At 42.3% G+C, this 24,069-nt stretch overlaps 1 protein-coding gene across 3 annotated transcripts in view; it reads left to right on the top strand.

Annotated features, from left to right (window-relative positions):
• sema5ba (sema domain, seven thrombospondin repeats (type 1 and type 1-like), transmembrane domain (TM) and short cytoplasmic domain, (semaphorin) 5Ba) overlaps positions 1 to 24,069 on the top strand; it is a 249,449-nt gene that overhangs the window by 212,859 nt on the left and 12,521 nt on the right. For 2 of the 3 annotated variants that reach the window (XM_060929722.1, XM_060929723.1), the window contains exons 13-22: positions 1,163 to 1,280; positions 1,452 to 1,633; positions 2,051 to 2,194; positions 8,746 to 8,893; positions 9,966 to 10,191; positions 11,966 to 12,178; positions 16,398 to 16,568; positions 20,068 to 20,202; positions 21,466 to 21,510; positions 22,492 to 22,697. In XM_060929722.1, the coding sequence (XP_060785705.1) occupies positions 1,163 to 1,280; positions 1,452 to 1,633; positions 2,051 to 2,194; positions 8,746 to 8,893; positions 9,966 to 10,191; positions 11,966 to 12,178; positions 16,398 to 16,568; positions 20,068 to 20,202; positions 21,466 to 21,510; positions 22,492 to 22,697 (1,588 nt within the window). The remainder of the gene's footprint in view (positions 1 to 1,162; positions 1,281 to 1,451; positions 1,634 to 2,050; positions 2,195 to 8,745; positions 8,894 to 9,965; positions 10,192 to 11,965; positions 12,179 to 16,397; positions 16,569 to 20,067; positions 20,203 to 21,465; positions 21,511 to 22,491; positions 22,698 to 24,069) is intronic. The other variant, XM_060929724.1, reaches the window with a different exon arrangement.

Genomic DNA, 24,069 nt, shown 5'->3' with positions numbered 1-24,069 from the left:
ACAGCTTCATTACAAGTTTTCTCTTGGAATAAAACGTTTATACAGTATACCTCAATATGTTTCCGCAGGTTGGATGGCAAGTTTTTATAGGCCGTGATGTGACTCATTTTCAGCAAACATTTAAAACGAAACGAATATTTAATCCTTTCAGAAAACTGAAACATGGGTTCATGGGCCATGAGTGTGTGCATTCCCCAGAAGAACCACCTCCTTCCATTCAGCCATCAACTGATCGTGTTAAATAATGCTGCTGAGAAATAATTGAGCTTGATTTTATCCAGTCTATGGACGTGGCATGACCCTAGTGATTACTGATAGGCTCTCAGTGTCACCTGTGAAAAAACCAATCACGTTTTAGAAAATAAAATGAAAGCACATCCACTTTCAAAGCTGCTTCATAGCAACGAGTAACGAGGACCTTGATAGAAATGTAGTGGAGTGAAAAGTACGATATCTGCCTTTCAAATGTAGTGAAGTTAAAGTCATAAGTTTCCAAAAAAATAATACTCAAGTAAAGTACAGATACTCAAAAAGTGTACTTAAGTACAGGACTCAAGTAAAGGTACTTTGTTACTGTCCACCACTGCGTAGTATCTTCATCTTGAGAGGCTGGGATTTAGTATTTTAATAAAAAGACAGACACTTCATGTATTAGCAAACTGTAGAAGAGCAGAAATTATTCATAGAGTGGCATTCATTCTTCAGCACTGTTTCCCCCAATCTCAAGATTGGAGCACTAGTCACTCAGTACAAACAAAACAATCTGCTTGTGCCAAAAATAAGTCTTTCAGGCTAATGGTTCAGCTGGTGCATGGTATTTGCTCTTGGGTTTACTGCCGTGCTGCCCTGCATTCCTGCACCCTGTTTGTCGCTTATGGCTTAAGTTCATTAGCGAGTTTAGATTTAATCACACCTTATTAGGCTGGTGCTTTTTCAAAAATTTAGCTGCTTAATCTCTGTTTTACGGTGCAAAGGGAATGTATGAAATCTTGCTTGCCTCTCCTAGGAAAGCGTTTGTTATTTCGAAATGTGTACACCTGAGATTGATGTGAGAATATTTAGGATCGATTGTTTAGTTACAGTGGCTAGCTGAAATTGTATATTTGTGTTTGTTTACCTAATGTCATTTGCATCTCTCTCTCTCTCTCTCTCTGTTTTCCAGGATGTGTTTGGGTGCCAGAGACCCATATTGTGGTTGGGACAGGAAGCAGCGACGCTGCACTACAATTGAGGATAGCTCCAACATGAGCCAGTGGTTCCAGAACATCACTGCATGCCCAGTAAGAGTTGAACAACTGCCTCTGTTTTACAGACTCATTCATTTTGGTAGAAGTTGCCTTTTCATAGTTATTTGTGAGCAGAGTCTACTTCTGGCTGGATTGTGCTGGCTGCAGAAAGTGCTTCCATTGGTCTATGCTCTCCTTTACATAAACATACGTCTCTTCTTCCAGCTGCGGAACCAAACCACAGATGGTTCCTATGGGCCCTGGACTCAGTGGCAGCCTTGTAGCCACGATGATGGCGATGGCACCAGTGCTTGCCTTTGCCGTTCTAGGGCATGTGACAGCCCTCCTCCCCTCTGTGGGGGGAAAATATGTGAAGGTCCTACCATTGAGGTGGCCAACTGCTCAAGGTAAGAGAAGATTTAGTTCACTGTACTTACTGCTGAAGCACAGTTCAGCCTCAGCGTATGCTGAGTATTTAATTTTTTTTTTCTCATACTGAATTTAAAATGCCCAGTCATACCAAAGAATTGCCCTTTAAAAGTGCTTGATGATTTGCATAGACAGGAGCTGTACTCTGCATAAGAGTAGCTAAGACAAAGTTATATAAGATTAAATGCGAGGTGACAAAATTAAATAGTGTTTGCCCAGGAAGTGGCAATTAATTTCTGAGACGTGCTACACGGGAGCAAGGCACTTAAGCAAATTAAGGGAATGCATTTGCACATTGAAACTTACTCTTCATCAAAGCAGAATTATTCTGCTTTCACCGTGGTATGTTAGAAACTAATGTTCTGGAGAAAAATAATAATTCTGGTTTCTCTTAGGAATGGTGGCTGGACTCCCTGGTCATCATGGGGTCAGTGCAGTACCAGCTGCGAAATTGGCTTTGAGGTGCGCCAGAGATCCTGCAACAACCCCTCGCCTAGACACGGTGGCCGAGTGTGTGTGGGCCAAGCCAGAGAACAGAGGTGAGAGACAGAGAAAGTAGAGTGCTCTCGCCCACTACGCTACACACTCATCTGCACTCAGTGTGAATACAGTGAGGTTGGAGGATATTGATGAAATAAAACATTTATGTTGTACACCTGATTTCACGACACCCAACATACCAGTGTTGTTTTTGGCAGCCATTTTTGATTTAGTTTTAGTCTCAGTCTTTTGGACGAAATGCTTATTAGTTTTAGTCACATTTTAGTCAATTCTATCCTTGATAGTTTTGGTCAAGTTTTAGTCGACGAAAACTAAAAGGGTTTTAGTCCAGTTTTAGTCATTCATTTTAGTCGAAAAAATAATTACTTTAAAACATTAAATTAAGCCAATACAGAGATAGGAAATTGTAGTCGAGGTTGACAGGTTGTGCATAACATACTCTCTACATAAAAGCTGTCTAGTGTGTATACTCTCTACATAAACGCTGTCTAGTGCGCATGCTCTCTACATAAACGCTGTCTAGTGTGCTTGCTCTCTACATAAACGCTGTCTAGTGTGCTTGCTCTCTACATAAACGCTGTCTAGTGCGCATACTCTCTACATAAACGCTGTCTAGTGCGCATGCTCTCTACATAAACGCTGTCTAGTGTGCATACTCTCTACATAAACGCTGTCTAGTGTGTATACTCTCTACATAAACGCTGTCTAGTGTGTATACTCTCTACATAAACGCTGTCTAGTGCGCATACTCTCTACATAAACGCTGTCTAGTGCGCATGCTCTCTACATAAACGCTGTCTAGTGTGCATACTCTCTACATAAACGCTGTCTAGTGTGTATACTCTCTACATAAACGCTGTCTAGTGTGTATACTCTCTACATAAACGCTGTCTAGTGTGTATACTCTCTACATAAACGCTGTCTAGTGTGTATACTCTCTACATAAACGCTGTCTAGTGTGTATACTCTACATAAACGCTGTCTAGTGTGCTTGCTCTCTACATAAACGCTGTCTAGTGTGCTTGCTCTCTACATAAACGCTGTCTAGTGTGCATGCTCTCTACATAAACGCTGTCTAGTGTGCATACTCTCTACATAAACGCTGTCTAGTGTGTATACTCTCTACATAAAGGCTGTCTAGTGTGCATGCTCTCTACATAAACGCTGTCTAGTGTGCATGCTCTCTACATAAACGCTGTCTAGTGTGTATACTCTCTACATAAACGCTGTCTAGTGTGTATACTCTCTACATAAACGCTGTCTAGTGTGCTTGCTCTCTACATAAACGCTGTCTAGTGTGTATACTCTCTACATAAACGCTGTCTAGTGTGCTTGCTCTCTACATAAACGCTGTCTAGTGTGCTTGCTCTCTACATAAACGCTGTCTAGTGTGTATACTCTCTACATAAACGCTGTCTAGTGTGTATACTCTCTACATAAACGCTGTCTAGTGTGCTTGCTCTCTACATAAACGCTGTCTAGTGCGCATGCTCTCTACGTAAACGCTGTCTAGTGCGCATGCTCTCTACATAAACGCTGTCTAGTGCGCTTGCTCTCTACATAAACGCTGTCTAGTGTGTATACTCTCTACATAAACGCTGTCTAGTGTGTATACTCTCTACATAAACGCTGTCTAGTGTGTATACTCTCTACATAAACGCTGTCTAGTGTGCTTGCTCTCTACATAAACGCTGTCTAGTGCGCTTGCTCTCTACATAAACGCTGTCTAGTGTGTATACTCTCTACATAAACGCTGTCTAGTGTGTATACTCTCTACATAAACGCTGTCTAGTGTGCTTGCTCTCTACATAAACGCTGTCTAGTGTGTATACTCTCTACATAAACGCTGTCTAGTGTGTATACTCTACATAAACGCTGTCTAGTGTGCTTGCTCTCTACATAAACGCTGTCTAGTGTGTATACTCTCTACATAAACGCTGTCTAGTGTGTATACTCTCTACATAAATGCTGTCTAGTGTGCTTGCTCTCTACATAAACGCTGTCTAGTGTGCTTGCTCTCTACATAAACGCTGTCTAGTGTGTATACTCTCTACATAAACGCTGTCTAGTGTGCTTGCTCTCTACATAAACGCTGTCTAGTGTGTATACTCTCTACATAAACGCTGTCTAGTGTGCTTGCTCTCTACATAAACGCTGTCTAGTGCGCATGCTCTCTACGTAAACGCTGTCTAGTGCGCATGCTCTCTACATAAACGCTGTCTAGTGCGCTTGCTCTCTACATAAACGCTGTCTAGTGTGTATACTCTCTACATAAACGCTGTCTAGTGTGTATACTCTCTACATAAACGCTGTCTAGTGTGCTTGCTCTCTACATAAACGCTGTCTAGTGCGCATGCTCTCTACATAAACGCTGTCTAGTGTGTATACTCTCTACATAAACGCTGTCTAGTGTGTATGCTCTCTACATAAACGCTGTCTAGTGTGCATGCTCTCTACATAAACGCTGTCTAGTGTGTATACTCTCTACATAAACGCTGTCTAGTGTGTATGCTCTCTACATAAACGCTGTCTAGTGTGTATACTCTCTACATAAACGCTGTCTAGTGTGTATACTCTCTACATAAACGCTGTCTAGTGCGCATGCTCTCTACATAAACGCTGTCTAGTGTGCATGCTCTCTACATAAACGCTGTCTAGTGTGTATACTCTCTACATAAACGCTGTCTAGTGTGTATACTCTCTACATAAACGCTGTCTAGTGTGTATACTCTCTACATAAACGCTGTCTAGTGTGCTTGCTCTCTACATAAACACTGTCTAGTGTGTATACTCTCTACATAAACGCTGTCTAGTGTGTATGCTCTCTACATAAACGCTGTCTAGTGTGTATACTCTCTACATAAACGCTGTCTATTGTGTATACTCTCTACATAAACGCTGTCTAGTGCGCATGCTCTCTACATAAACGCTGTCTAGTGTGCATGCTCTCTACATAAACGCTGTCTAGTGTGTATACTCTCTACATAAACGCTGTCTAGTGTGTATACTCTCTACATAAACGCTGTCTAGTGTGTATACTCTCTACATAAACGCTGTCTAGTGTGCTTGCTCTCTACATAAACACTGTCTAGTGTGTATACTCTCTACATAAACGCTGTCTAGTGTGCATGCTCTCTACATAAACGCTGTCTAGTGTGCATGCTCTCTACATAAACACTGTCTAGTGTGTATACTCTCTACATAAACGCTGTCTAGTGTGTATGCTCTCTACATAAACGCTGTCTAGTGTGCATGCTCTCTACATAAACGCTGTCTAGTGTGCATGCTCTCTACATAAACGCTGTCTAGTGCGCATGCTCTCTACATAAACGCTGTCTAGTGTGCATGCTCTCTACATAAACGCTGTCTAGTGTGTATACTCTCTACATAAACGCTGTCTAGTGCGCATGCTCTCTACATAAACGCTGTCTAGTGTGTACACTCTCTACATAAACGCTGTCTAGTGTGTATACTCTCTACATAAACGCTGTCTAGTGTGTATACTCTACATAAACGCTGTCTAGTGCGCATGCTCTCTACATAAACGCTGTCTAGTGTGTATACTCTCTACATAAACGCTGTCTAGTGTGTATACTCTACATAAACGCTGTCTAGTGTGCTTGCTCTCTACATAAACGCTGTCTAGTGTGTATGCTCTCTACATAAACGCTGTCTAGTGTGCTTGCTCTCTACATAAACGCTGTCTAGTGCGCATGCTCTCTACATAAACGCTGTCTAGTGTGCTTGCTCTCTACATAAACGCTGTCTAGTGCGCATGCTCTCTACATAAACGCTGTCTAGTGCGCATGCTCTCTACATAAACGCTGTCTAGTGTGTATACTCTCTACATAAACGCTGTCTAGTGTGTATGCTCTCTACATAAACGCTGTCTAGTGTGCTTGCTCTCTACATAAACGCTGTCTAGTGTGTATGCTCTCTACATAAACGCTGTCTAGTGTGCTTGCTCTCTACATAAACGCTGTCTAGTGTGCTTGCTCTCTACATAAACGCTGTCTAGTGTGCTTGCTCTCTACATAAACGCTGTCTAGTGTGCTTGCTCTCTACATAAACGCTGTCTAGTGTGCTTGCTCTCTACATAAACGCTGTCTAGTGTGCATGCTCTCTACATAAACGCTGTCTAGTGTGTATGCTCTCTACATAAACGCTGTCTAGTGTGCATGCTCTCTACATAAACGCTGTCTAGTGTGCTTGCTCTCTACATAAACGCTGTCTAGTGTGTATGCTCTCTACATAAACGCTGTCTAGTGTGTATACTCTCTACATAAACGCTGTCTAGTGTGTATACTCTACATAAACGCTGTCTAGTGTGCTTGCTCTCTACATAAACGCTGTCTAGTGTGTATGCTCTCTACATAAACGCTGTCTAGTGTGCTTGCTCTCTACATAAACGCTGTCTAGTGCGCATGCTCTCTACATAAACGCTGTCTAGTGTGCTTGCTCTCTACATAAACGCTGTCTAGTGCGCATGCTCTCTACATAAACGCTGTCTAGTGCGCATGCTCTCTACATAAACGCTGTCTAGTGTGTATGCTCTCTACATAAACGCTGTCTAGTGTGCTTGCTCTCTACATAAACGCTGTCTAGTGTGTATGCTCTCTACATAAACGCTGTCTAGTGTGCTTGCTCTCTACATAAACGCTGTCTAGTGCGCATGCTCTCTACATAAACGCTGTCTAGTGTGCTTGCTCTCTACATAAACGCTGTCTAGTGCGCATGCTCTCTACATAAACGCTGTCTAGTGTGCTTGCTCTCTACATAAACGCTGTCTAGTGTGTATGCTCTCTACATAAACGCTGTCTAGTGTGCTTGCTCTCTACATAAACGCTGTCTAGTGTGTATACTCTGCATAAACGCTGTCTAGTGTGCTTGCTCTCTACATAAACGCTGTCTAGTGTGTATACTCTCTACATAAACGCTGTCTAGTGTGCTTGCTCTCTACATAAACGCTGTCTAGTGTGCTTGCTCTCTACATAAACGCTGTCTAGTGTGCTTGCTCTCTACATAAACACTGTCTAGTGTGTATACTCTCTACATAAACGCTGTCTAGTGTGCTTGCTCTCTACATAAACGCTGTCTAGTGTGCTTGCTCTCTACATAAACGCTGTCTAGTGTGCTTGCTCTCTACATAAACGCTGTCTAGTGTGCATGCTCTCTACATAAACGCTGTCTAGTGTGCTTGCTCTCTACATAAACGCTGTCTAGTGTGTATACTCTACATAAATGCTGTCTAGTGCGCATGCTCTCTACATAAACGCTGTCTAGTGTGTATACTCCATTGTTCACAGACTCATGTTTCTGCCTCCGTTTAACATGTCGCAATGCACTGATAGAGCACAAGCATGTCATGATGAACACACAACTAGAAGATGACCACGCTGTCCGTTAATGTAAATATGATGGCTAAACGTGCTGCTAACGTTAGAGTAGCCAGGTGTGCTGCTGCTCATTTAGACATATTAAGGCACAGCAACAGGTCTGAAAAGCTACATTTCCCCCCGTATGTTTCACAGGAACTCAAATATGGGTCAATATATGACAAAGCATTCAGTTTCTGTCCCACCAATAATCCCTGCAAGACAAGTTTTACTCATGACATGTTAATTGAATTTAAGTTAGCTTAACCAAGCCAACTTTAGCGTGAAGCTAGCGGTCCCATTCATTTTCGTCAGGTCACGGTGTTTTGGAAACTTCATAGGAAATTCATCACAGACCGATTGTTGAGTGACATTAACCAAAGCTAGCAAACGTATACATGATCTGTTAACAGGACTTCTTGTAACGTTAACTTACTGTCGCAGAAATAGCAGCATGGTGAGCCTTTAGATGCCTCTTGAGGTCGGTCGTATTCTTGCCACGTAGTTTATAGCCACAGCGTGTACCTCTGTCTCCCCTACAAGGCATTCTGTTTTATTTTCTGCTGGATTATGTGTAAAGTATGTCCATAAATCATCACGTCTTTTCCGCCCACCAAGCCCTTGTGCTAACGTTGCCGCCGCCATGGTCCATGAACTGTGTGGCTGCCCCGGTGTGCACTGTGCTCGGGCATGCCTGGTGGTGAGCGTGACCAAACAAGGACGGGATGCAGGTCCATTGCTGATATTTTCAGCATTTGGCAGACAGGTTGCACGTACCATTGGAGGAAACGGCATGCATTTTGATAGTCCTATAGCCAACCCACTAACATTTTCATCTCGTCTCGTCAAGTCAACGAAAACAACAGATACGTCTCGTCATATTTTCGTGATCAAAGAGTTATGTTTAGCTCGTCACTGTCTCGTTTTAGTCATGAAAAAAGGTGCGTTAATGAAATCATTTTGTCATCGTTAACGAAAACAACACTGCAACTTACTCCGTGAAACCTATGATGTAAACGCGTACCTCAACTGACGCCAATCCATTTTCTGTAAATTTCAGTATTCCATTTCCTTTGATGCTGAAGTGTGAATGTTTTTGTTTTGTTGTTTTTTGAAGCGATGATTTTGAAGTCTGATTTATTTTTTGTAGAATAAGGCCACAGTAATGAGTGTCTTTGGATGTGAGTAACGCAATCCCTCTTCTTCCTTTCAAGATTCTGCAATGAGAAGGTTTCCTGCCCTCAGCCGGTTTTCTGGTCATCGTGGTCACCCTGGTCTAAGTGCAGTGCTGAGTGTGGGGGAGGAGTGCACTCTCGCTCCAGGAACTGTGAGAATGGAAACAGCTGTCCAGGCTGTGCATTGGTACATGATTCTCTCTCTTCCTGTCTCGCTCAGTGTCCAGCTGGGATTCAGCTTTCTGAAATGCTGTCTGTCCATAATATCCCAGAAGCTCTCCCAAGGGTGAAGCACTCAGTCTCTTAACACGCTGAGTGGAAATCCAACTGCACGTTCCCTAACAAAGCATGGAGCGCTAGACATATTTTAATGGCAGACTAAAATCATGGAATGTAACTGCAGTACATGATTAGCAAACCAAATACAGAACACTGTGATAAACCCTACAGCTCTGAACAAATAGATTAATTAATCTTGTGGTGGAATAGACGCTCCCTTCACAGTTGCCCCTCATTTAAAGTGTGAGGGTTTTTTCTCTCTCTCTCTCTCTCTCTCTCTCTCTCTCTCTCTCTCTGTGTGTGTGTGTGTGTGTGTGTGTGTGTGTGTGCACTTTCTCAAACTGAAGAGCTGCAATTAATTTAATTCAGATGTAATTTACTATATTAAAACTCAAATCAAGTTTCCTCACAAGCAGCTAAAACACCTCCCCAGAGTGTAACAGTTTCCACACATGACTCGGCACCACAGAACCACAGTATCTCTCATTAAGCTTAATGATTGTCTACTGGGGGCAAGACAAATAAAGTGAACATTTTGCACATTGAAGGGCGGCACGGTGGTGTAGTGGTTAGCGCTGTCGCCTCACAGCAAGAAGGTCTGGGTTCGAGCCCCGTGGCCGGCGAGGGCCTTTCTGTGTGGAGTTTGCATGTTCTCCCCGTGTCCGTGTGGGTTTCCTCCGGGTACTCCGGTTTCCCCCACAGTCCAAAGACATGCAGGTTAGGTTAACTGGTGACTCTAAATTGACCGTAGGTGTGAATGAGAGTGTGAATGGTTGTCTGTGTCTATGTGTCAGCCCTGTGATGACCTGGCGACTTGTCCAGGGTGTACCCCGCCTTTCGCCCGTAGTCAGCTGGGATAGGCTCCAGCTCGCCTGCGACCCTGTAGAACAGGATAAAGCGGCTACAGATAATGAGATGAATGAGATGAGATTATGCACATTGAACACCGGTCACATTCCTGTCCCTTTCTCGTTTTGTAGGAATATCAGGCCTGTAATCTGGAGTCGTGTCCTGAGGTGAGGCGGAACACTCCTTGGACACCATGGGTGCCAGTCAATATAACTCAAGGTGGCGCACGCCAAGAGCAGAGGGTGCGCTACATTTGCCGGGCACAACTTGCTGATCCTCACGACCTCCAGCTGGGTAAAAGGAAGGTGGAGACGCGCTTCTGTCCCAACGACGGCACTGTCACCTGTGACACAGACTGTGAGTGCTGAAGTCGTGCACAGTTCTCTCTCCTATATCACACACTTCAGCAAACCAAGCCCTCGTGAAGCGGGGAATAAGTAGCTTGCTGCCATGCTGTTTTTAAGATTTAAAACTCCAGAGAACGGATTGCTTATTGAAATTCTACTCTGAGTAATAATGTGCTCTTACTCCGGGGAGCTACTGTGCTTCATTCCCACATACATCATCAAACTTCATCAAACATCAAAACTGGTGAGGGCTGTGCAAAGAGTAAACCTGAACTTCCTGCCTTGAAAGTGCTTATTGCATTAGCCACCAGAGATTTAACAATAGATCCCCCTAAATGCCGTTTATCTGCTTGTAGTGGTTATGTCTGTATCTTTATCTAGGGATTATGCTGTGTGAGAATGTGAGGCATTTTCTCCACCCAGGTGACAATCAAGGAACACAGTTCAGTGACCATCCATGTTATGGGTGTCAGCCCACACATCGATTAACTATAAATTCCTGCCAGGAGTCAGGAAGAAGTGGGGCATACTTGACACGATGTATTGAGTGCATTAGGGGGCGTATGGAGCTGTGGTAAAAGGATAGCTCCGTGTGTAGGTGGTTGGACAGAACAGCTTAGTGTTCTGTCGGAAATGCAGTAAAACACAGCAGGAATAGGTGCCCTAGCCAACCTTGAATTACTAATGAAAAGGCCAGCATGTTCTGAGCCATGACATCTATGCTATAAATTAGAGGTTAGGTCTTCATCCATTAGGGGCGCAGGAGAGAGAAAGCAACAGGGGGAAATGTTACATGTTTAATGTTGTATGGAATCTCAATTATGATTCAGTTTTCTTGAACTTTACTGAATGTTATAAGAATGCTATTCGTTTAAGGAATACAGCTACATTTTTAAAAATCTCTCTCTTCAGCACATGGGTGATTACTACAGACAAATGTTCAACGTTTTCCTGTACTGAGAAAAGAACATAAAACCATGGACTCTAAAAACACTTACAAAAGACTTCTAAAAGCAGCCACTGCATTCCATCACAAGTTTTTTGCAAAAATATTCATTCATTCACCTTCAGTAACCGCATCATTGTAGTCAGGGTTAGGAAAAAGGCTCAAGAAAAAAAGGGTCAGGTAGGTGGGAGGAAACCAGAGAACCATGAGGAAACTCACGCAGACAGAACATGCAAAACTCCAAACAAACAATAACCTGAGCTCAGGATTGATCTGAGAGACAGAGAAACATGAGGCAGCAACTTTATTGCACTGAATACAAATTCAAATGCAACGTTGTTTACTTTCCCAACAAACAACCTTAGATTTCCAGGTCAGAACTCTTATCCAATGGCGGCACGGTGGTGTAGTGGTTAGCGCTGTCGCCTCACAGCAAGAAGGTCCGGGTTTGAGCCCCATGGCCGGCGAGGGCCTTTCTGTGCAGAGTTTGCATGTTGTCCGCGTGGGTTTCCTCCGGGTGCTCCGGTTTCCCCCACAGTCCAAAGACATTCAGGTTAGGTTAACTGGTGACTCTAAATTGACCGTAGGTGTGAATGGTTGTCTGTGTCTATGTGTCAGCCCTGTGATGACCTGGCGACTTGTCCAGGGTGTACCCCGCCTTTCGCCCGTAGTCAGCTGGGATAGGCTCCAGCTTGCCTGTGACCCTGTAGAACAGGATAAAGCGGCTAGAGATGATGAGATGAGATGAACTCTTATCCATGGCACTGGATAATGATGTATTTTGAGATTGCTTTAGGATCAAGTTTAGCCTTTAAAAGGTAAAATGTGTATGTTGCAGCTCTTGTGGATGAACTGATCAGGACTCCTGGGGTGAGACTCGCAGGTTACAGTTGGTCATTATGGGAGTCGTGGAGTGCATGCAGTCAGGAGTGTGCTAAAGGCTATCGCTCCCGCAAACGCACCTGCGCTGCCATGGACGGCAAGAGCACTCCCAATGCCTGCAGAGGAACTCCTGTAGAGTACCAGGACTGCAATCCTCAGCCGTGTCCTGGTAACTCTCTCACATACACACATGCACAAATATGGACACACAGACACAGGTCTTCCAAGTGTTTCCTTCATTTCCCATCTCTGTCAGTCAGATTGGTCAAACAGTTGCTGAGTCCAAGTGTATTACTGAGGTTCATTAGCTAATGGATGGCTGAAATGATGGCTACACTGCATCCAGAGGTCTATAGTCAGAACCCTCCTTTTTTTTGTCAGTGCAATTTCAGAGTTTTGCAGACATTTCATAATTAACAATTCATGATCATTAATACAGACAGATTAGATGAGAAACATAAAATAGGTCTATTGTTTCCTGATTACCTGATACTCTGATTTACTTTTTGTCACCATTTATGGATTTTTATATTATCAGTGTCTAATTAGAGAAACCTAATTAGAATTGTTTCTGGTCCTGTTTTACTGCAGACAGTGTAGCGTGTTTGATCTGAAGGCTAATGGATACATTCCCTCTTGTATTAACTACAACATGCCAATGCATTGCTCATTGCATTGCTGAGAGAGAGAGAGAGAGAGAGAGAGAGAGAGATGTTTACATGTTTTGTAATCATTTCATATAATCTATACCACTTTACCATCTTTACAAAACTTTCAGCCATTATTTGTAGGGAGCTGCTTGGAAATAGGGAATTCTGTAGTTAGCTATGGGTATGAGGACAAAATGAAAATGGACATAGGATTTACAGTATTTAGGCACTAATAGTTATAAAATGTGTATTATGTGCATGTTAAGTACTTGTGTTTAGCTCTTTTGAACGGTAGGAATCTGTGTGGAAATATAGATGCAGTTTGTATGGTGCGGTCATAGCCTTTCCAGTATTACCTCTAGAAAAAAATCATTGAGAAAATATCATCAAAACATATAAGGACAAATAGATGTATACAATCCCAAATCAGAAAAAGTTGGGACAGTATGTTGAAATTGAAATTAAAACTAAAGGGGGCGTCGTGGATAAGGTGCCATACCATAAATCCGGGGACCCGGGTTCGATTCTGACCCGAGGTCATTTCTCGATCCCTCCCCGTCTCTCTCTCCCGTAGCCTGGCAAGCCAGACTAAATGTGAATATTTAGTCTGGCCTCGCTCGTAGACATTTCCGAAGGGTGGGGGTGGAACAACCCGCTGTCTTTCAAACTGTCTCTGTGCGTATAGGCCAACGCTCTGACCAATCAGCGCAACAGTGACTGTGACGTAGTCAGAGCGACAGAAAGCAGTGGGGGAGGCCTTGAAATAAATAATTTTTCAAAATGCGTATTAATTAATAAACAGGTTCTAGATATTAAGAAGTTTGGAGATAATGACCGCAAGTTTGGAGTCTGTACCACATACTTAACATACACTTATTTTTTTCAAGTGTTTTTCAAGGGTTTGCTTAAACTGTTTTTGAGAGTTTTTATTTTTATTTAGTGGTGTTTGGTGAAATAATTTCCCTTAAATTTAAAATAACGGGAAAATAAGAAACAATCAAAAAGTAATGTTTCAAAGCTGTTTATTAATTCTTCGTACTGCACAAACTAGCCCCATCCTTTTGGCTACGAGCGGAGCCAGCTGGTAGATCAGACTTTTGCCATAGCCGGTCGGCAAAACAGCGAAAACGTCCTTCTTGAAAAGGAATGAGCGGAGAGCCTCTTCCTGCTCATGTTTCAACGAAAACTCCAAGTCTAATTCTTCTAAAACTGATTCCAAAGCGGAGTCGAACGCGCGCTGTTCACTAGCCGTAGCCATCTTTCCTGTTGTGCTTTCTCCAGCGTCGCGCAGCTTTGTCGTCACTCCTGCAAAAGCCCGCCCAAAGAATCCAAACAAAAACCTTGCGTTGTGATTGGCGGGCACGATTTGATGCCCGGGGTGTTTTGTTGATATGGTGTGAGGCTAGACCCACTCGCAGGCAAAAAATATTTTTGGCCGCTAGGCGGGTGGGTCTAGTTTACTAGGCTATCTCTCCCGCTCATTTCCTGTCTCTACACTGTCCTATGCAATAAAGGTGAAAAAGACCCCAAAAAAATCTTTAAAAAGAAATTAAAACTAAAAACAATGATTTGTAAATCATTTTTTGACCTATATTGCACTCAGAACAATAGAACGGCACACTATTTGTTTTACCTCATGATTTTTATTGGGTTTTGTTTTTTTTTTCAAAATAAACACATTTTGATTTTAACCCTTGCAAATTATTTTAAAAAAAAAGTTGGGACGGCAAAGGATTTACCACTTTATAATGTTGCCATTCCTTCTCATGACACTTAAAAGACGTTTAGGAACTGAAGACACTCTGTCATGAAGTGTTTCAGGTGTTATTTTGTCTCATTCTTCCTGCAAACAGGTCTTAGTGTGCAACAGTCGACATTGTCATATTTTTCATTTCATAATTTGCCACACATTATCTATTGCGGACAGAGGGGACAGGCACCCTCTTCTTCTACAGCCATGCCTTTGTAATGTGTGCAGAATGTGGTTTTGCATTCTCTTGTTGCAATATCACTGGAAAAGACGTCATCTTGAAGGCAGAATTGTCGAATGATGTTATGCACTTTCTTCTTCTTTAGCGTTCTGCATTATGGCAGGTCCGCTCTGACGGCTTCAGCCATCAAAGTTTCTCGGGAAGAATTACAGTAGTGGTTTCCCATTGCTTTCTACTGGATTATTATAGAGGTTTTCTCCTCTCAACCATTTATGCACCACAGAGGGTGAAATATCCCTTCGTCTGTTTCTTTGAGCAATGCTGTTTTAAACATTTCAATAATTTTCTCATGCATTTGTTAACAAACTGGAGATTCTCCACCCATCTTTGCTCCTCAAAGACTAGGCCTTTCCTGGATATTGATTTTGTATCTAATCATGATTATAATCACCTGTTGACATCACCTGTTTCAAATCACATCATTATTTAATTGTTTTACCTCATTACTAGCTCTAAATTGTTCCGTCCCAACATTTTTTTTTTTTTGGAATGTGTTGTGGGTCTGAAATGCAGGAATGGATGTATATTAACAAATGAAAGGAAGTTGACCAGACAAAACATGAAATATCTTGGGTTCATTTTGTCTGCAATAAAATACAAATCAACGTAAATTTAGAAATCACTGCTTTATTTATTTATTTTATTTGCATTTTCCCTACCGTCACAACTTTTTGCGATTTGGAGATGTATTAATCAGTCAATGTTTACAACTAAATATACAACCCTAAATCAGATCTCCAGTTTTTCAACAAACGTGTGAGAAAATTATTGAAATGTTTAAAAACAATATTCCTCAAAGTAAGATAGGAAGGGATTTGGATATTTCACCCTCTACAGTGCATAATATCATTCAACAATTCAAGGAATCTGGAGGAATTTCGGTGTGTTAATGGCAAGGGCGCAAACCTAAGTTGAACACCCATGATCTCTGATCCCTCAAAAGGCACTGCATTAAGAACCATCATTCATCTATCGCTAATGTGGGCTCGGGATTACTTTGGCAAACCTTTGTCAAGTGTTACAATACAGAGTTGTATTTATAGGCCAGAAGAGACATACTGTATCCTTAATTTAATGAGATGGGGCAGGGATCGAAAGGATCCAGAAAGATGAGGACATAATGATGTTCTCTATGCAGCTCTCGAATCAGTCCCCTGTAAAGGGTGTGCTGTATGTTGGACTCTTGCTGAGAGTTGTCACTTTACCGTTGCTCGTGCTCTGTAATTCCTCTCTAACCCACTAGAGGAAATGGTTTTCGAATGCAGGCCGATAAATCCCCCATCCCCCCCCCCAATCCCGTCACGCTGATGAAAGATCAACAAAGGATTCTAGCCACTTCCGACAGGAGCAGAAATACCACTAAAGCAGCACTTATTGTGGACAGGTGAAGCCATGGTGTTAGTGCTGTAATGGTGAGGCACGAGTATGGACAATGCTGCAGAAGGCTAATGAAGAGTGCTGAGCAGTGAAAGCAGACATGTGACTCCTCTACTGTGCCTGCGTCCCCATTGCACCTCATAGCAAATGTTTGTCTGTCAGCACTGCAATTGTATCTGATTCCTCCCTCTTGTGTTTTGTCTGTCTACTTGTTATCATGTCTGTTTGTTTATATCTGTGCTCGCTTGCTGCGTCCCGTTTGTGCTGTGTGTGTGTGTCTGCTCATGCTCATGTCCTGTTTGTGTCTCCCTGCTTGCCTGATCATTCTGTACTGGTGTGTGTTGTGTATGTGTGTGTCTGGTCTGTTCAGTGAAAGGCGCCTGGTCTTGCTGGTCATCATGGTCACAGTGTACGGTGCCCTGCGGTGGTGGGCACTACCAGCGGACGCGCACATGCACAAGCCCCGCGCCTGCCCACGGAGGGGACATCTGCATTGGGTTGCATACAGAGGAGGCTTTGTGCAACACACACACCTGCCAGGGTAAGCCCACCTTCAGGACCAGCAACGAAACAAAGCTGCTTAAAGTGATCGCCAACTGTGAGCCACAAGTTCTATCAAGTCATTCAAAATGCGCAGTGCCTCCACCTGTATGCACAAGATCAGATATGGATGTTTAGGTTTTTTTTTTCTGTTTTCTGTTTGTCCATCCATTTTATCACCTCAAAGAGGTGCACCATCTGTCAGTTGTATAGAACAATTCCCACTGCTGTGAGCAGATCACTAAAAGCACCCTTCAGATACAGAGATTTTGTGTGTGTGCATGTGTGTGTGCATGCATATATGTATATGTGTATAATCATGCTCTGCAGTGTTAAACAGCATTTTCTGTCTAAATCCAGCTCAGGAGAAACTCAAATATTTATGAAGCAAGCTAATCTTGGAATCGTTTGCAAATGCAAGTATTTTCTTAAATAGAAGACATAAAAACACTTTTTAGATTTAACATGCACTGTCCTACTCCAGTTTTTCACCCCTATTCTGTTCCTTTCTTGAACCACACTTAAATGCATCGCAAACTGATTCCATTCCCTGAGGTTAGAAAAGCACTTAAGACTGCACGCCTAGCCAGCCATTATAAATATGGCAAGAATGGAGTATTTTTTTAAGCTATAAACAGTAAGTTAGTTGCCTTTTTTACAAAACCGTTTTTTGTTGTTGCAGAAAATAAGGGTGCCTGAAATACGACTGTATAATGTTGATATAGAGAGATTATTTTACACAGCACATTTCTGACCTATCAGGTTTATCAGCTACGTTTTTAATAACTCTGAATGACACAGCAGTTCCTCAAAACTAAAGGGTTAATCCTGTTTTTGTACTGGTTGTATAATTTCTCCTTATTAAAGCACTTCTTTTTGTAGACATCTATTAGAAATATTTGATTTTTAAACATGCGACTGCTTAAATGTTGTGATACAACAGTATGTATTTTGAAAATGTTATCAAAACTATCATGGTATGATATTTTTGCCATAATCACCCACCCCTTATAAAAAGGTAACTACACACACATACAGTTCAAATTAGCGTCTGAGTGGCTGTTTTCCTTCTTCTGTTTGTCTCTTAATATGCTGGCCCGGTGATCACTCAGACCTGGCGCTACAGATTAAAGACCCTTGCAGGTTCTCAATCAGGCTCCAATAAGATTGCTGAACCTGCACACACATAAATTCAGTATAGTTTGATTAAAGATGTTTTGGATAGGCTCCAGCTTGCCTGCGACCCTGTAGAACAGGATAAGTGGCTACAGATAATGGATGGATGGATGGATGGATGTTTTGGGAGTAAGAATGAGCATAGGGCAGGTGTAGAGGCAGTATATATATTAAGAGATGCAGTCTAAGTCCATCAATGCCACTCGTTTGTTATTTCCTCTCCCCCGACTTTGCTAAGCAAACACTTTGTTTGATTGAGGTAAATAAAGAGATGGATGTAGCAATTATCTGCACCGCTCAGCATTGTTATTAAACAAAGAGGCTGCTCTCCATGATGGCTGCAAATATTTAATGCCAGCAAGCATCTTAAGATGTAGATTTTTGATGTTACCTCTGAAGCTCTTGTCATTCTCGCTTGTTTCTTGTCGCTGCTGACTCTGTTTCTACATCGTAAAATTTGTGGCTGCTTAGCAGACTGTCATCTCTGAACTGAAAAGAATGAATCTACAAGCTGATTCAATTTCCCCAGTATACAGTTGCATATAAAACAGTACCAGTCAAAACTTTGGACACACCTACAAATTAATAGGTTTTTCTTTATTTTGACTATTTTCTACATTACAGAACAATAATGAAGACATCAAAACTATGAAATAACATATAGAACATATATATGTTATTTACCAGCTGGGAGGTCCGTATCGTGAAATACCGTGACCGAGGTCTTGAAAGTACTGACCGAGGCCCTCTGGGCCGAGCTCAGTATTCAAGGCAGAGGTCGCGGTATTTCATGATACAGACCGACCTTAAGCTGGTAAATAATATATTTATTTTTTTCTTTACCAAATTCTAATGGAAAACAAACGCGCCCGAAAGGGAAAGCCGAGGCGAGCCGCCATTTTGAATCCTCATTCACGGCTGTAATGCAAATGGCTTCCTCCTCGGTATACAAGTGCGCTTCCATGGCAGGAAAAAAAAACTACATGTTGCCGCCTATGTAGTCCCCTATTTATACAAAATTGAGTCATTCAGGATTCAGCCACGTTTTTGCTCAGCGTTAGCAAGTTACAGGTTTTTAGCTTTCTCCTGAAATGTTTTCTTTTATTTCTTCTTCCTCAGGGCAGTAAAACTTGCTTTCGCTGTGAACACTGTCATTATCACTATCCATGCTGTAAAATTAATGCTATTCTCCTGAGAAATGCTGGCAAAAATTTATAAGATTTTTGATAATCTTTTAAATAAATCTTATAAAAAAAAAGATAAATGTTGACAAATTCTACTAAGTTTCTTGTTGTGAACGAGCGAGTCGCCAGAGGTCCGTAACTGGGGTCCGTATCGTAGGATACAGACCCGCTTGCCAGCCAATCAGAGCGCAGGATTTGATGGAAACCACACCATGAAAAAAATAAATGGAGTTATGTGGTGAACAATAAAGTGTTAAACAAAAAACAAAACGTTTCATATTTTCGATTCTTCAAAGTAGCCAGGGTTTACCTCGTTGACACTTTGCACGCTATTGGCATTATCTTAACCAGCTTCATGAGGTAGTCACCTGGAATGCTTTTCTGTTAAAAGGTGCCTTGTCAAAAGATAATTAGTGCGATTTCTTGCCTTCTTAATGCGCTTGAGATTAAATAGTAGATAATATAAATACAGTAAATAGCCCTGTTCCACAACTGTAATAATCCATATTATGCCAAGAACCGCTTGACTAAGTCAAGATAAACGACATCCATCATTACGGTGGTGTAGTGGTTAGCACAGTCGCCTCACAGCAAGAAGGTTCCGGGTTCGAACCCAGCGGCCGGCGAGAGCCTTTCTGTGTGGAGTTTGCATGTTCTCCCCGTGTCTGCGTGGGTTTCCTCCGGGTGCTCCGGTTTCCCCCACAATCCAAAGACATGCAGTTAGGTTAACATGGGGCAGCCTTGGGCTGAGGTGCCCTTGAGCAAGGTACCGAACCCCTGACTGCTCCCTGGGCGCTCTGGTGTGGCTGCCCACTGCTCTGAGTGTGTGTGCATGTGTTCACTGCTTCAGATGGGTTAAATGCAGAGGATGAATTTCACTGTAAAGTGACGAATAAAGGTTTCTTCTTCTTTAAGATATGAAGTGTCTTTTAATTAATAAAAATAAAGAAAAACCATTGAATTAGAAGGTGTGTCCAAACTTTTGACTCGCACCATATGTTTTCCTGAACAGCTTTCCTAAGCATACTTAACAATAATTGCCTTTTATTATTTGGGAATTTGATCTTGGGACTTGTTTCAGGTGTAAATGTGTGGTTGAAAACTCTAAAAGCAAGTCTTTGTGAATGTTTGTCCATGCAGGTGGCTGGATGGCCTGGACCTTGTGGTCTGCGTGTGATGATCTGGGCCTGCAGTCGCGCACTCGGGTGTGTGGGAATCAGGGTTCTCCATGTGTGGGGAACAGCACCCAGTACAGAGACTGCAATGAGATACCCGGTGAGAGCTCACACACACACACACACACACACACACACACACCCTTGAATGTCCTTAAAAGTCACACATACAGTACAATATATGTACAATATATGTTGAGTACTTTGCGTCCAGTTCAACAAATTTTGTTTGAAACCTTGTTTAAGTTGCCAGTCAATTAATATTTGCATAATTCACTGTTGCACTTATTTTAATAGTCGTATATAATATACAGTACCTCTTCAGAACTCATTAAGATAGATTAGCTATAATGTGTTTACTTGCACGGGTTCTTCACTCTCTGGTCGGTAAAAATGAAAGAGGGATTTTTCAGTCGAAAACTGACATTTCCAGCAGGAGTTAGTTGAGCAGAATATCAAGTAAATCAGGCACTATAATTAATATTAATGTTATGTCACAAGGCAGGCTCACATCTAATTTCACTGCAATTTTAGGCCGAGTGTTTGAAATCATATGGTCTCTTGGACTGTGAGAATTTGAGGCTATTTCGACTGAAATTAATCGAGAAGATTTGTGCATCTCAGTTGAAACAGTCCCAACCTCGCCCCACAGGCATGAATTACACGTCTTGTGTGTATCAGAGCTCAGCTTTAAAAGCATAAATGAGGACTGGCATTATAATAGATTTCGCTTGACTTGGCTATATGTTAAGTGAGATATAATCTTTGAAGCCTGTCTAGATTTGAGGTCTTCACTTGGTTGCTTTATGACCTGGCGACTTGTCCAGGGTGTACCCCGCCTTTCGCCCGTAGTCAGCTGGGATAGGCTCCAGCTTGCCTGCGACCCTGTAGAACAGGATAAAGCGGCTAGAGATAATGGGATGAGATGAGACTTCTTTGCTTCCTCTAATCTATGATCTTTGTAATCGCTATTATATTAGCAAATGAAATTCCCAAATTGAAAAATATAATGTACACTGTCTGCTCAGTGTTAAAACCTAAATAGACTTGTGCTGCATACTATAAGCAAGAGAGGCTTTTATGAGATTCTCTTCTTTATATTGGATTCTCTGCGCACAGCACCTGAATGCGTCTCCCTGACTGTCATTGCTCATCTTCACGTTGGCACAGTTCCAGCGGTGCTGCCTTTCAGAGGAGTGAACAGAGGACAGCAATGATTGGCATCCTGGCAGTATAAGCCAAGCTAGAGGAGTGTGTGTGTGTGTGTGTGTGTGTGTGTGTGTGTGTGTGTGTGTGTGTGTGTGTGTGTGTGTGTGTGTGTGATTCAAAGGTTATAACTATGTCTCTCATTCTCTCTTCCCAGTGATTTTACCTGCATCTGGCTATGATAAAGACCAGCAATGTGGGGGTGAGTGCATCAACCGTGCCCCACTCATATAAAACTGACACAATATGTTTTCACATGCATGTTGGGCTGCACATGTGCATGTGTATTCATGTACCTACATGTTATGTGCACTTGTGACCTGTTGCAGTGTGCAAGCATGTGTGTGTGCATGTGTGAACGTGTTTGATCTTGCAGTCCTGTTCTGTCATGCAGCCCTCAGGACGTAATGGAAACAAGCCAGGTGTAACCTCTCTCCCTCCCTCCCTCCCTCTCCTTTACTCTCAGTAATGTAAATTAGTGCTGGAAGGAGAGTTGAGGAAGAGGAGTTAGAATCTACAGGGCCGAATGCGAGCGTTCACACTCCGACGCTTCGCTGCTCTTGAGCTGAGGCGATTCTCCACACTCTGTGCCCTGCCAGATGAAATATGCATAAGGTTGGCTCACCAGTTCTTTTTAGGCCAGAGATCCAGGCCACAGTGGGTACCCTGCAGTGCCCTTGAGATGCCATCACCATGCCAATTTGGGCACTCTCCATTTACCAGCTGGAGCCAACCACAGGCAGCTCATTACCCAGCATCCCCAATGAGCACCTCTCTCTTGTGTCTCGTCAGCCAATTAGAGCATTGCAGCCTGGCCTTCTCAACTTCATCATGCTCATTCATTATGGTCCTGGCCAGCAATATGACTGCTTCTTCACACACCTGTGCTAATCAGGATACTGTGTCTCAGTGTAGCTTGAGTTACTGTGACACTCTCCAACATCTGCATTGAAAAGGACATAGTAATGACATCTTGAGCTAGTAATGAGGGATAGAGTGGTGCCACAGTTTTTCCTGGTATATCTATTAAGAGTTATTTTTTGCAAATAATGGGCAGACTCGGGGGAGTGTGTGTGTGTGTGGTAATTGTGCAAAGCAACGAACAGATGATTTCAGAGACTTCTAGACAAATAACTTTTTAAATGTCCTTATTCGGTTAACCTTGGCTATCTTATTTCCCCAGGGTTCACTCTGTTGCATCTAATAGCGACAGGTGTGTCATGTTTCCTGGGAGCAGGCCTGTTGTCATTCCTAGTGTATGTCTACTGTCAGCGGTTCCACAAACCCTCACAAGAGTCTGCTGTGATCCATCCTACCACCCCTAACCACCTCAGCTACAAGGGCAACACCACGCCAAAGAATGAGAAATACACACCCATGGAGTTCAAGGTGAGATCATCCATCCTTTTATATGTAAAATTCTCCTCTTCAATTCAGCATCAAAGCCTGAAATGTGTCCGTTAACTGTTCTGAATGAATAAAACAATTAACTAACTGCATTAGTGAGTTGTGGCACTGATGTTGGGCGAGGGGCACAGTCAGTGTTCCAGTTCATGCCAAAAGTGTTCAGTGGGGTTGAGGTCAGGACTCTATGCAGGACACTCATGTTCTTCCACTCCAACCTTGGCGAGCCATGTCTTCATGGACTGTGCTTTGTGCACAGGTGCACTGCCATGTTGGAACAGGTTTGGGCCACTTGGTTCCAGTGAAAGGAAATTGCAATTTTAGAGTATGCAAAGACATCCTGTACAATAGTGTGTTTCCAACTTTGTGGCAACAGTTTGTAGAAAGCATTATCTACTTTGCCCAAAACACAACTCATCGTCATAAAGCATGTGCATGTTACAGAATTGGGCAGTGAGTAGTTAGGTTATTTGAATTACTTAGCTTGTAAGTACTGTAGTTATGTTATTTCCTTAGCATACACAATATAGATTTTAATATGTCTTGTATGTCAAGTCATCAAGTTGCCATCCTGTTTTCAGTCCAATCCCAAAAGTCAATTCCAGTAAGCGTTAATACACAGATTCCAGGCATTGAAAGCTAAGTCAGCCCCAAAGTTTTGGAGTTGATTCCGAACAATGAAAATGATTTGCCTCATGCACACACAGCAAGCAAAATGAATTTAGCACTGAAGTGTTTGTTAGCAGACCACTAGTAGGGCTGCAAAATATATCAAGAAATTATCGTTATTGTGATATGACCATTCATATCGTCAGCCAGCTGAATACCGTGAGCATCCTGATTTCACAGAAATATCAGCTTTCCTCCAGAAAGGAATAGGTAGCTGCAGTGTTTTCACCCCCCATGAATTAGGTCTATTATATTACAATCTTCCTGTCGGCAGTAGTTGGGAGATAGAGGAGCAGACTTGCATATTTTCATAGCATGATGTATATCATGATAAATATCGTTTCAGAAATATTTCAATATAATTTCTCGGCCATGTCATCCAGCCCTAAGAACCAGCAGATATTTTATTTTGTCTTTATTTCAAATTTCTGGTCGGGATTTAAAACAATCAACATTTGAAATGCAGATATGGCATATAGTTGCAGAAAAGATGGATGGGTTTCCTGCGGGTGCTCTAGTTTCCCCCACAGTCCAAAGACATGCAGTTAGGTTAACTGGCTACTCTAAATTGCCCATACGTGTGAATGTGTGTGAATGGCTGTTTGCCCATGTTTACATTAGACCGTATCAGCGGATCATCAGATTAACGTTTTTAAAACGATTAGTGTGCACACAGCAACACCAATAC

Source organism: Neoarius graeffei, chromosome 9 (genome assembly GCF_027579695.1).
Source record: "Neoarius graeffei isolate fNeoGra1 chromosome 9, fNeoGra1.pri, whole genome shotgun sequence".
Classification (NCBI taxonomy): Eukaryota; Metazoa; Chordata; class Actinopteri; order Siluriformes; family Ariidae; genus Neoarius; species Neoarius graeffei.
This window is presented reverse-complemented; position numbering and strand designations above follow the sequence as displayed.